Below are 14362 nucleotides of genomic sequence, written 5' to 3' on the forward strand. Positions count from 1 at the left end.
AACTGCCATGGTGCTGCACATGTGATCGGTTATGACACTAGCCATTTGTTTGGTTGAGGACACAATCAAATGTGAGTTTGGTTGAGGACACAATCAAACATGACCGTTATCAATCCTGGTGTTCTATCAGATTACTGCTACCCATCAGATTGTGTAATGGAAGTGCTGCTCTGACCAAAAAATACTTACTGTGCATGTGCTATGCGTTACTACATGCGTTCCTCTATGCTATGCATTCTAAACACTTCATGCTCTGAGGGGTAGCGGTAATCTGATTGAACACCCATGCAGACATCTTACTACACAGCCAGCTACGTCTTGCTTTTAAAATTAAAGGATAAGTCCAGGCAAAGCCTAACTAACACTAAACCTGCTCTATGCCACATTCTAAAACAAACCTATCTAACCCTGTAAAGCAAAAATCGCTGCACTCACCTTTTCTGCACCTAATCTGGTCCGGTCTCCAGCGACGGAAGCTGTGTGCAGGAAAGGACCGACAACGGCTGTGAATGAATGGGAAGTGACGTCACCCATAGACTTACTATGGGGCTTCCATTGTAGAGTGCCTTTCCTGCACCCGCCTCCACACTGAACTGCCACTGACAGCTCAGCATGGGACAGGATCCAGAATTGGTAGGTGCGTGGATTTTTTGCTTTACAGGGTTAGATAGATTAGGTGTAGAATGTGGCAGAAAGCAGGTTTAGCGTTCGATTTTGCCTGGACTTACCCTTTAAACATCCAAACCGCATCACAGATGTCAATATACTATATTTATTTATATACGCTCACTATATTGCTAAAATTACTCTGAAATTCAAGACATAGCTGGGTGCAGTAAGATGTCTGCATGGGTGTTCTATCAGATTCCTGCTGCCCGTCAGATCATGAAGCCATTGGAACGCATGTATTTTTTGGTTGGAACTTCCCTTACACGATCTGACAGGTAGCGGTAATCTGATAGAACACCGGCATTCCAGGAAATGAACTGTTTTTTGAAACTGGTAAAATCAATGGGTTAAGTTCCACTTTATAATTTACTGCTGTTCAGGGGCTCTGGGCTTCAGCAGAATGGCCGCCTCCAGGAAGAAGAAACAGGAGCAATGTTAGAGGCAATTTTCAGCACACACTAATTTAAGCAGCATAATCAGGGCTGCTGTTAGCAACCATGGGACCCCATACAGCCTTCCTGACAGGGACCCCTTCACCCCTAGCTGAAAGTGACTGAGGACATAGATTTATCAGTCCTTTTTTCTACAGCCTCAGCTGCACAGATGAATGATCAGGAAACGCTCTGAGGCTTCCTGCTCATTCACCTACTAAAGTATAGTAAACATAGTTTACTATGCTTCAGTGATGAATGGACACAGGAGTGATTGGAACCGATCACTCACTGTGTTAATTCAGGAAAGGAAGGGGCCAGTAAATGACATCCCCCTGTGTGCCGGCAGCAGCTGCCGGCGGGGGAGGAGGGAAGCCATCAGCACTGTGGGGGAAAGCGGAACACAGGGGGGCCCGGAGAGCAGAAGTATGGGGTGCATGTGCTAGAACCAATCCCCCTGCAGTGCATCCGGATGGAGGGAGAGGAGGGAAGCCATCAGCACTGTGGGGGAAAGCAGAACACAGGGGGGCCCGGAGTGCAGAAGTAAGGGGTGCATGTGCTAGAACCAATCCCCCTGCAGTGCATCCGGATGGAGGGAGAGGAGGAAAGCCATCAGCACTGTGGGGGAAAGCAGAACACAGGGGGACCCGGACAGAAGGGATGCATGTGCTAGAACCAATCCCCCTGCAGGGCATCCGGATGGAGGGAAAGGAGGGAAGCCATCAGCACTGTGGGGGAAAGCAGAACACAGGGGGGCCCGGACAGCAGAAGTAAGGGGCGCATGTGCTAGAACCAATCCCCCTGCAGTACATCCGGATGGAGGGAGAGGGGGGAGAAGCTGGCAGTGCTGCAATGGGAGACAGAAGAGGATTGGTGTCTGCAATAAGACAGTACAGCCAGCCCTCTTGCTCAGCAGGTACCTGGGCCCCCCGCTTTTGATCTGATGGGGCCTGGGCCCAGTACTGCCTTATCAGCGGCCCTGAGCAGATTTATTAATGTGGAATTTATATAACATTACTTTTTTATCAAGTCGGTATGGATAAAGGTCCGCTTTAATAAATAACACATTCATTTACAGGGTTAAACACATTTTTGGCCTTAAAATAACTGTCATATTCTCCCACACAACAAAAAAAAAACTACCCACTGACAACAACGGCATTAGCAGAATAGAAGATCGATCTTCTGTGCAGTGCCACTGACTGACAACAATGAGTGCAATACAGGACACCCCCTCCTCTAGGATGGATCGCACAATGTAAACACAGCCCCACTAAACTACATCAGGGAGGAGAATGTAGACACCCACCACCACTGGATATAAGAAGAAATGACAAACTAGAGGATTTCTCGTGGAGTGGATTCATCTCAGTGACTGTTTCCAGAGCCACATCTACAGTGCCTGTGAAAAGCTGACAACTATCAGCCCTCATCACCATCGCTCTCCATCATCCAGAAGTTGCGATCCTCCTGTATGATCTCACACAAAGAGCTCCCCCACCACGGCGCACTATACGATGTAAACAAGGCCAGCTAGATGGGCCGACCTCCCCTACGAAGGAGTACAGACCCCCCCGCCCCCGGTACGAGTGACAGGTGCTGCCCACCCTCCGCACAACACCAACCCGCACACCTCATTACTCACACCTCCTTATGTCATCCTTCCCACAGACAGGCAGCGCGCTGTGTGGCGGAAAAGGCGGAACTGTCAGGTTTGAACGTGCCGCCCAATCAGGTGTTACTGTCGAATGACCGGGGGATCCTTTGGCCAATGAGTGAGAGGAAAATGTTGCCAGGCGGAGAGACACGCCCCCATGGTACCAGAAAAGAGCGGGCCAGTGGTTGCTAGGGACGCGAGCACGACATTTGTTTACAGAGGCCAGCCCTTCTAGTATGTAGGATATCCGGCCCATTGCTGGGCTGTGATCAAAATCCTTCCCTGCCGCACTTACTGGACTCTAATGTAGAGGAAACCGACCGTCTTCCCCATAGTGCGGACTCCACAGGGTGTCTATTCTATACAATTATCTCCGCTCACTTTGTCATTACAACACTACAATTCCCGGCAGGCACTCGACTCGCGCATGCGTAGAAGATCTCCCCAGCAGATGTTTCTATTGGCTGTTGTGCGGCTGCCTATGATTGGTGGAGGCGTAGGCTTCCGGAACTAGGAGAGCAGCAATACAATGGCGTATGGCGGGGGAGAGGTGCAAGACATGGAAGGTAGGGTGGAGGAAGGGAGGTCGGACAGGCATGAGACCTGGGCGGGGTGTGCTACAGAAGGGCTGTGTCTTGGTTGGTGCAATATGTGTCTTTGGGGATAGTGTAGAACTATAAGTATAAGCATTTCCTCCTCTGCTAGGTGTGACAGGAGGCAGCAAGTGATTCGAGTGGATATGCTGGTAATTGTAGTTCCACATCACAACACAGGACACAGCTAGACAAACCTGAAACAGACCTCTGGGGGATCCCTGTAAAGATTAGCATACAGCACTGGGGGTGTCACCTAGAGCAGCCTGTTAGGTGTCAGCTTACTATGTGCACATAAATGAAAGCTGGCTTCTGGTTGGCTGCTGTCGGGACTAAGAAGATTGAAATGTGTTCCTTGTTATGTCTACCTGAGATCATCATGATCTAATGTGATTCATCTGTTCATGCATGTATATTGATGTAATGCCCAATATAGTGTTGTAGATCATCCATGGAGAGACCACACTCCCATTGATGGACTGGATTTGTTTGTTTTCTCCAACAGTATGGAAGACTTGAGGGTATAGAGGACAGGTGCACTTCAATGGACCTTATCTTTGAATGTAAAGAATAGCTAAGGAGAGCCTAGGGGCCTTTCCAACTCCAATAAAGGGAAATATGAGAGAATTAAAGGCCCTGGTGCCCAACCTGCAGCCCTTGGGTATATGATGTGTGGCTGTCAGACATCTGTAGTGGGGGACATTAATTTGGGCAATGCACTTGTCTCTACTAGCCTCATGTAATATGTTCCCAGCTTCGTATTGTCTTCTATAGCATAACCCCAGCCAAAAATGTAGCATTGATCTCTACTAGCCTCATGTAATATGTTCCCAGCTTCGTATTGTCTTCTATAGCATAATCCCAGCCAAAAATGTAGCATTGATCTCTACTAGCCTCATGTAATATGTTCCCAGCTTCCTATTGTCTTCTATAGCATAACCCCAGCTAAAAATGTAGCATTGATCTCTACTAGCCTCATGTAATATGTTCCCAGCTTCCTATTGTCTTCTATAGCATAACCCCAGCCAAAAATGTAGCATTGATCTCTACTAGCCTCATGTAATATGTTCCCAGCTTCCTATTGTCTTCTATAGCATAACCCCAGCCAAAAATGTAGCATTTCCACACCATCTGCCCATCATTTCCTCTATTAGGCTCAGTTTACACCTCTCTCTACTACTCAGTTTACACCTGATCTCTACTAGCCTCATGTAATATGTTCCCAGCTTCGTATTGTCTTCTATAGCATAACCCCAGCAAAAATGTAGCATTGATCTCTACTAGCCTCATGTAATATGTTCCCAGCTTCCTATTGTCTTCTATAGGATAACCCCAGCCAAAAATGTAGCATTGATCTCTACTAGCCTCATGTAATATGTTCCCAGCTTCGTATTGTCTTCTATAGCATAATCCCAGCCAAAAATGTAGCATTGATCTCTACTAGCCTCATGTAATATGTTCCCAGCTTCCTATTGTCTTCTATAGCATAACCCCAGCCAAAAATGTAGCATTGATCTCTACTAGCCTCATGTAATATGTTCCCAGCTTCCTATTGTCTTCTATAGGATAACCCCAGCCAAAAATGTAGCATTGATCTCTACTAGCCTCATGTAATATGTTCCCAGCTTCGTATTGTCTTCTATAGCATAATCCCAGCCAAAAATGTAGCATTGATCTCTACTAGCCTCATGTAATATGTTCCCAGCTTCCTATTGTCTTCTATAGCATAACCCCAGCCAAAATTGTAGCATTGATCTCTACTAGCCTCATGTAATATGTTCCCAGCTTCATATTGTCTTCTATAGCATAACCCCAGCTAAAAATGTAGCATTGATCTCTACTAGCCTCATGTAATATGTTCCCAGCTTCCTATTGTCTTCTATAGCATAACCCCAGCCAAAAATGTAGCATTGATCTCTACTAGCCTCATGTAATATGTTCCCAGCTTCCTATTGTCTTCTATAGCATAACCCCAGCCAAAAATGTAGCATTTCCACACCATCTGCCGTTCATTTCCTCTATTAGGCTCAGTTTACACCTCTCTCTACTACTCAGTTTACACCTGATCTCTACTAGCCTCATGTAATATGTTCCCAGCTTCGTATTGTCTTCTATAGCATAACCCCAGCAAAAATGTAGCATTGATCTCTACTAGCCTCATGTAATATGTTCCCAGCTTCCTATTGTCTTCTATAGCATAACCCCAGCCAAAAATGTAGCATTGATCTCTACTAGCCTCATGTAATATGTTCCCAGCTTCCTATTGTTTTCCATAGCATAACCCCAGCTAAAAATGTAGCATTTCCACACCATCTGCCCATCATTTCCTCTATTGGGCTCAGTTTACACCTTTGCATTTTTTTGGTGCTTTTTGCAGAAATGCACTACATTCCATTTATCATGATCTCCTATGAGACACGTTCACATCTATGCTTTTTTTTTCAGCTGCTGCATTTTTAGAAAGGACCAAGGACTTTTTTTTTTTTTTATGCAAAACTGTACTTTTTTTGATTCTGTAAACTTCAATGGAGAAATTGCAGAAAAGCATGTCGTGCGTTTTTTGCCACAGTTTTAATCTTTGCTTTTTTTAATCTGCATAACAATAAATTGGCCAAAAAAAAAAAAAAAAAAAAGCATAAAGGCAAATCACATGTGCAAAAACGTACAGCAAAAAGCACTGCAGAAACCAACAAAAGCAAACTATAAAAGTGGTTAGTGTAAAAGTGAACTACATTAGGTGCGAACCGAGCCTTTCAGCTGCAGGTTTCTTGACAGTCCTTTTGAAGCATTATATATATTGAACATAATGTGCTGCTCCTTGGTGAGGTCAGGGGCCGAGTTGACAACTGCGGATTTAGGCTGGGTTCACACTGAATTTGGACTCGGCTCACAGCAGGCGTCCGTTGCATCCCTGTTCTGTTTCAGAGATGAATCAGGCATTCATTTTTGCCTGAAATCGCACCATAAATGGAGTCAAAGACGCACAGGACCCCTGTGCAATCCGCTCTGCGGCGGCCACGGAGCAGTGTTAATTTTGGCAGCAAATTTCAATTTAGTTTTAGTCTTCGTCTTAGGACTAAAATGGCATTTTAGTTTTAGTCCTATTTTAGTCTTCTGCAAGCGTTTTAGTCGTATTAAGTCGACTAAAACTCCAGTATATTTTAGTCGACTAAAACACCCTACATTTTAGTCGGCTAAAACTCATTTTAGTCATCTATAATCAAATGGGTGTAGTTCAATTGTAATTTGTAATGCATTATTTAAGCATTTCTCTACAATTTCCAAACTCATTATATACTACTGCTGGTCCTGGAGTGAAAAATCTATGTTATTATTTATGCTTTGAGCATGCACCAGTGTTAATTTTTGGCAGCAAATTTCGATTTAGTTTTAGTTATAGTCTTTTGACTAAAATGCCATTTTAGTTTTAGTCGTATTTTAGTCTTAAGACTAAAATGCCATTTTAGTTTTAGTCGTATTTTAGTCATCTGAATTGTGTTAGTCGACGAAAACGTTTTAGTCGGTTTTAGTCGACGAAATTAACACTGCCACGGAGATGTGTGAACCGAGCCGGTCACCGTCTGATGTCATGCAAATTGAATGCGGGGAAACCCGCACCCAATTCCCATAAATGTGAACCCATCCTCAAGGATTTAAACCGCTTCAAACAGCTTCAATGGAACATAGTCTGGGGTGTTAAGGAAGATCTACATAAAACTAGGCAGAAAAAATGTTAAATAGACCTATTCTTCTCCTAAGAATAAGAGGAAATCTGAACCAATTGTCTGTGATCTGATAAAATAAAAATATATTCCTTGTTTGGCTTACTTGAGATCATTATGGTGTGATAAGAGCCAAATACACTACTCACCATAAGTTTATGACCACCTACCTAAAACTGAGTAGGTCCCCCATTTGCTGCCAAAACAGCCCTTACCCATCAAGGCATGGACACTACTGGATCTCTGAAGGTATGCCGTGGTACCTGGCTCCCAGCCATCAGTCGCAAATCCTTTATGATGTAAGTTGTGAGGTGAGCACTCCCTGGATCAGGCTTATTTTTCCAGGACATCCCACAGATGCTCGATGGATTGAGATCTGGAGAATTTGGTGGCCAAGTCAACACCTCAAACTTGTGTTCCTCAAAGCTTTCCTGAACCATTTTACAGTGTGACAGGGTGCATTATCCTGCTGAGAGGCCACTGCCCTTGGGAAATTGTTTCCATGAAGGGGTGTATTTGGTGACCAGCAATGTTTAGGTAGGTGGTACAAGTCAAAGTACCATCCACATAAATGGCAGGACCCAAGGTTTCCAAGCAGAACATTGCCCAGAGCATCATACTTCACATCCTGGTGCCATCTCTTCCCTAGGTAAGTGAGGTACACGTGCCCCGCCATCCACATGATTCATCAGACCAGGCCAACTTCTTTTGCTCTATGGACCAGTTCTGATGCTCACTGGCCCATTGTAGGCATTTTTGGCTGGGGACATGGGTGAGCTTGGGCACACATCCTGACCCTAGCCTGAGGCTATGTAGCCCCTTACACAACAAACTGCGATGCCTTTTTTTTTTCTACTTTCAACACATCATTTTCAGTGGCAACATGTTTACTTCTTGCCTAATTCATCCCACCACCAACTTTCAGATGCTATTGTAACAAGATAATCAATGTAATTCACTTAACCTGTCAGTGGTCATAAAGCTATTGGTGATCGGTGTATGTTCCTTGTTGTTCCCACCCGAGATCATTATTATTTGATGAGATCATTAACCGATTCCTTGGTATGCCTACCCAAGTTCATCATGATCTGATGAGATCCACTCTTTGATTAGAATAGAGTTGTAGTTCAGCCATAGAGAGACCACACTCGAAAATAGGGCTGTTCAGCATATTGAAGGAGAGCCTAGAGGCCTTTCAAGCTTAGATAAAAGAGGTTATGAGTGAATTTAAGGATTTAAACAACTTCAATGCAAGATAAACTGGGGTGTGAAGGAAGATATACAGAAATCTGGGAATAAAAACATTTTAAATAAGCTTATTCTTCCCATCAGATTTAGAGGAAATCTTAACCAATGGTCTGTGATCTGATGAGATCAAAATATATTCCTTTTTATGTCTGCCTGGGATCATTATGTTTGATAAGATCCAAGAAATTTGTTAGGCCAAACTGAGATCATTGTAATCTAAAAATCTCATGAATTTACTGGTTATAGTTTTCTTTCATTTACATGTACAAATGGGAAATACTGTTTGTGCTGGTTTGGTGAATATATACTATAGCATGAAGAGGATAATGGCTGTCATTCTAGGTTACATTTTCTGTTTTATCATTGTTTTTTTTTTTTTTTTGTAATTGAAATAGTGGATAAACGTAGAGAGTCCGATGAATCAGCAGATGATGATCTAAAGGAGAAGCAAGCGGTTCAAGATGCAGAAGTACAAAATGGTGAAGAGGGAGCAGGTAAAATGTTTTGCTACCTGATTAATCTAAAAAAAAAAAGTTATCTAGAGCTAAAAATAAAGAACTTCTTTAAAATTGAATGCAATCTTGTGCAAGAAAGAAAAAAAAAAAAAAAAAAACTTTAATGAATGCATTCAAATCTACCCAGAAAAAGGGTGCAGTGTGGCAACCAGATCATGTAATGTGTGAGGCAGTGCTGGGCCCAGCGGCAGTGCTGCAGGAGTGCTGTCCATTCCACCTCCTGGGTAGCTGTGGTAAAACAAACCCCTCATCCATACATCACTTCACCCAACAACTCCCTCACTAGGCTGTGGTGACATCACTGCTTGAATTCCTGGTAACTTTGGCAATGTATTTTGGGGCATTTCCCGTTTTGTGAAGCCTTGACAAGAGGGCATGCCCCCCAAATTAACTGCCGAGGTTACCAGGAAGTCAGACAGCGACATAAGTACAGCCCAGAGTGAGCCCCGAGGTGGAATGATGTATGCGCACAGGATTTTTTATTACCACTGCTATCCAGGAGGCGGAAGAGATGGTATACAGCTCCTTGGAAACCTATTCACTTACATTCTTATTTTAAAAGCTTACAAGCACTTTTCCTTCTCTGTCTAAAAAAGAGAAAGCGTATGTTGGGCATTTTTTTTTTTTTTTGTTATTGTACAAGATTTACTGGTATATAATACGTTTGTGAAACATTTCACAGAATTAATGGAAGACGTTACCATTCCAATACAAGTGGGTTCAGAGGGCACTGCTTGTGAGAGGTTGCAATCTAAAGTGGTATGCAACAAAACACAAAAGCATGATATGACTTCATGGTCAATTATATCAATAAGCATTATATAACAAACAGAAAATGGGCAGACAGAGCTGCACAATGCCAAAAGCTGCATACCATCAATAAAAAATAAATGAATAAAACTAAATAACTGCAGCCTAGGGGTCCTTCCTCACGGGCGGTACGATCAGGTCCACCTGTCAGTTTTTCAAGCGGACCTGATCGGGCCCTATGGAGCAGCAGATGTCAGCGAACACATGTCCACAAACTGCCATCCGATCTTATCCGATCCTGCCCGCAAAAAAAAACAGGCAGATTATGGTCCTATTTTCCATCCATCTGGCGGATCCGATGGAAACGGACAGATGGTCCGTTTCCATCCAATTTCCCCATAGAGGAGAGCGGGACTGTGTCTGCTCTGCGCAGCTGAGCGGACAGGACCTGTCATCCGCCTGCTCACCGGGGGATCAGCCGAGCGATCCCCCACTGAGCAAGCGGAATTCATTTCACGTAGGCGCCCACGTGAAATGGACCTAAGAGGCTAAAATACACAGATATTGGAACAATCGCTATGATTTAATAGATGGCATGGAGGAGCCCTGGGAATCTTGCATATACCAATAAGGTTTGTTCAGCCTGTGGGCACACAACTAAAGGAGGGGGGGCGGGTCAATAGGTAGGACCAGAGCCCTAAGCAGTTTTTAGGTAGAAGTGGTATAGGCTTCCCTAAAAGATGATTTTTTAGGGTTTGCCTTTATTTGATCTCTTGTTTGAGAGTAGAACACCATTAATATTTACTGTTGTTGCTGTAGAATGCTCACTAAAGGACTGGACATGTGTGCTCTTTAACAAGCTACTACCTACCGATTGGCCTATTTATTTGAATGGTATTCCTGCATAGATCAATCACATTGCCCATGCAAATGTCTGCAACTATTGTTCCTAGAGGTTGTCGTAATGTAATAATGTAATCAGTTGTTATACTGCCCTGATACTATGGGGAGTGTTGTGTTTTTTTTTTTTTTTCTTTTAATAGATATCCCTATAATATAATAAGCAATCTGTATATGCACTGCCCTCTTGAAGTGGTCACAGCGGAGCCTGTGTCTTTCATGTTCACAATAGTAGTTGGAAGCAAACTAAAAAGGCACGAAACAGTTGGTTTTAAAATAGTTGAGCTTGTTACATGCTTGCAAAGCAGCTAATTGGTGAAAGTGTAAATAGAATTGGTGCAGCAATGAACAGAGAATCCCTTACCATGCAACCTCTCAATGTGCAGATGCATGCCTACGGTCGCGGCTCCTGCGATTGACTTGTACAGGCTTCCTGGCCGTGGCATACTTGACACGCCATGGCTGATTCGGTCGTGTGAATGCGCGTATTACAGATAATCATTCTTGAAATATTCCTGCCATCTGATGGTCAGCTCTGTGGAAACAAGATCTAAGCCATTACTTATAAGGCGCAGATGACCTCTCATATCAGTGGGGTACACGGTATTAGGTGAGCGTATACCCATAAGGGTGGTGAAGGACACTGGTGGTGGTGTTTTACACGTTTGAAGATATTTGGGATTGAAGTCCTTCATTTTTCTGCTCCTAATTGCACAGTCCCGCTCTCCTCTTTGGGGAAATTGGATGGAAACGGACCATCTGTTCGTTTCCATCCGATCCGCCAGATGGATGGAAAATAGGACCATAATCTGCCTGGTTTTTGCGGGCAGGATCGGATGGCAGTTGGTGGACATGTGTTCGCTGACATCTGCTGCTCCATAGGGCCCAATCAGGTCCGCTTGGAAAACTGACATGTGGACCTGATCGTACAGGGACTTTTGTGATTGTGAAAATTGGTTTTTGGCACTATTTTTGCACTTTTTGCAATTTCTATTTTATATTGCACTATATACATGTTGCTTATAAGATTCACATGTGATGTTTTGATATTTTTATATTTTCTGTATGTGTAATACATTTTATTTATTTATATATATTATTGTTTAATTATTGCACTTATTACGTTACTTTATGGTATTTAGTTGAAAGCGTTTTATCATTTTTGATTATTTTTTTTTTTTTGAGATTTCTCACATGTTGCTAAGTTTCATTTGGAACACCATTCCTAATCTATAACAACTTTCTGGGAGACAGTGTGCTACTACTAATTTAGTGCATATGTCATACAACTTCAGTCCAAGTCTAAAAATTAAAGTGTTTATAGGATTTTCTTTTTTTTTTCTTTTTCCTTACATTAAAGTGGAACTTTACTCTCCCAATCAACATTTGATTATTTTTAATCCTCATGCTGCTAGCATTAGTAAATATATAGGAAAGTGCATTGTATTTACTCATTTTTTTTTAAACTTAATTCTTTTTTTTTTTTTTTACATTTCTTCAGTTACTTTCTGGTTTCATGCCTAGGCAAATTATGTCATACATCCCAGGGGTCTTCAGGAGGGGAGGAGGAGTTTTCACAGCTCAGCACATTCTCCTGCATGCATACTTGAGCTAAGGGCAGGAAGTAAATGCTGCATGAATCATTTGCCCTTACTCAAGCATGGAGACATGGATGGATGGGGGAGTTTGCTTTGAATATTAAAAATGAATTGGATAGTGTTTTTGGGTTGTGGTGCTCAGATACAGTGAAGATCCATTTTAACAATGAAATCGTATTCATGGGCTTGAATAATTGTTTTCTTTGGAGCTATGATGCCAGCTTTATAGAATCATGTCATTCCCTTTAATACTTAGGCTGTTAAGGACAGAGGTAGCGCATTTTGTGTATGTAAAGAAACTTTTACAGTACTTTTATTTTGTATGTGAATAACCTTACAAAGTATTTTTAGATTCAAATAAGATAAGGTGTAAAGACAAACAATATCTCAGTCAAACAGTGGGATATCTGCTCTTAGCATGCAAGCCTAGACAGCTATAATACAGCGGTCACCCGATGGCTGTATGTCCATGGGTCAGACTGAAAAGTGTAATGATTTTTATCCCTATAATCTTATATTATTGTCCTATTTATTATGCTTTACTTGTGTTTAGATGACTCGGAGACACCAGCAACCATTGATACTATCAACCTGGACCCTGAAGCTGAGGTGAGAAATTGCTGCTTGCATGACATGTTTAATTCTCCTAACATATATTAATGTGGAAATCGGTAGATGGCAAAATGATCCTGCTTTCACTCAATTGTGCATTAATACATTTTACATGAACCTGGAGGGAGGATTTGCTGTGTGTTCTGAAAAATGCTGACTACCAAGTGGTCTGGAGACTGGATGCTACTAAATCCTTGAGTGATGATTGATTGAGTCAGAAGATTGATTGAGGATTTATGATCTTTGTATTGCTTAGAGCAGAAGGGTGCAGTCAAATAGAAGTCTGCATATTCTGCTTTTAGCTCCGAAAGATTTGGTTAACCAGCTGCAGATTCATCTTTCTGCCTAATCTATCGATTGGATATGGTAAACCATTGGCTCCTGACTACTATTTCTGTCAGAATTACTCCTTGTAATTTCCCCTTAATTGTCAAATAACTCAGACATGTGGCTGAGTGATGGTCATGCAAACAGTAGTAAGAGGCAAAGCTATTATGCCAACTGGTCATTGAATATGGTTGGCAAGGATAGAATTGCCTCTTGATTCAAGAAATAACTCAGCTGACAGTAACAGTAATTTTTAGTTAGAACCAAACCAAAAACATAGCCTTTTTTTTTTTTTTCAGGACAGCTCATGAGACCTAGAGCTCCTCCTACGAGGACAGGAATCTTGTTAACCTCACCAGATAAAAGGAGATCCTCTAGGCCTCCCCTTCAGTATTGGTATTTTCTTTGGACAGAGGGTTAACATGTTCCTGGAATCTGGTTCTTTAGGTCTCATGGTCTGTCCTATGGAGACTTAGTAGAGAATCCTATACAGCCTTCTCCTGCCCAGTGCGTTACCTCATACCTGCAGGGTGGGTGATGGTTGCTTATCTCCTGTACTTAGTGCCTGGGGAGGGCCAAGGCTGCTGCTGATGTCAGGGTGAACAGAAGGGATGGCCTCTGTCTGGCTTTGCTGGATGGTCCGCATTCCGGGGTTTCAGCGTCTCTGCCAGCAGCGTGGCTGGCTGAGCAGGGGGGAGGTGAGTGCAGCCTTTGCTGATTCCCGGGCCTGTAAGGTGGAAGGGGCAGAGCTCCTGCATTCCACGCTGGCCCAGAGGAGGTGGCATAGTGTCATTTCTGGTTGGGATTATGTAATCAACGGGCGCCAGAGACGCTGGTTCCAGTTTACCTAAAGGCGCGAATGGGAACACTGGACGGCTTGTGTAGCTAGTGACACTGAGCAGAGGCTGTGGAACACTAGGAAGAGCAGGATGGACTCCTCTGCAGCTACTGCTCTGGCACCAGCACCTCTCAGTTAAGCCTGGGGAATCTTCCCTATTGCATATCCTGTGGGGCTTTCCTCCTCCATCATAAGCTTTGTGGGGCTTGATGAAGGGGCACCTTTCCTTTCTCCTGCACAGGGGTGTGTTTGGAGAACTGGGTGGCCAAGGCTCCGGACAATGTCCAGGCGCAACTACCCAAGAGGAAATGTGGAGTCTGCAGGGCAAAGCTACGCTCCTCATGGAGTAAAGTGGTTTGCCGCACATGCATAGACCACTTAATGAAAGATGACCCAGCTGTAGTTTGTCAAGATGCTCACTTCAGTTAGAGGTGAGCTTTCCTCTACCTTCTTCAGTTCTTTCAAAACCCTGATTGACAAGATGCAGACTCCCATTTAGAGT

At 43.2% G+C, this 14362-nt stretch overlaps 2 protein-coding genes across 2 annotated transcripts in view; one reads left to right on the forward strand and one right to left on the reverse strand.

Moving 5' to 3' along the window:
- Window positions 1-3073, reverse strand: part of PASK (PAS domain containing serine/threonine kinase) — a 181408-nt gene extending 178335 nt beyond the window's left edge. The window contains exon 1 of the mRNA XM_082251172.1: window positions 3053-3073. The gene's annotated coding sequence lies outside the window, so the exon portion shown is untranslated. The remainder of the gene's footprint in view (window positions 1-3052) is intronic.
- Window positions 3074-3164: 91 nt separating this feature from the next.
- Window positions 3165-14362, forward strand: part of PPP1R7 (protein phosphatase 1 regulatory subunit 7) — a 52444-nt gene continuing 41246 nt past the window's right edge. Inside the window, exons 1-3 of the mRNA XM_082251173.1 lie at window positions 3165-3323; window positions 8716-8814; window positions 12637-12692. Of these exons, the coding sequence (XP_082107299.1) occupies window positions 3287-3323; window positions 8716-8814; window positions 12637-12692 (192 nt within the window). The 5' untranslated portion in view covers window positions 3165-3286. The remainder of the gene's footprint in view (window positions 3324-8715; window positions 8815-12636; window positions 12693-14362) is intronic.

Source organism: Pelophylax lessonae (genome assembly GCF_965119305.1).
Source record: "Pelophylax lessonae genome assembly, chromosome: 3".
NCBI lineage: Eukaryota > Metazoa > Chordata > Amphibia > Anura > Ranidae > Pelophylax > Pelophylax lessonae.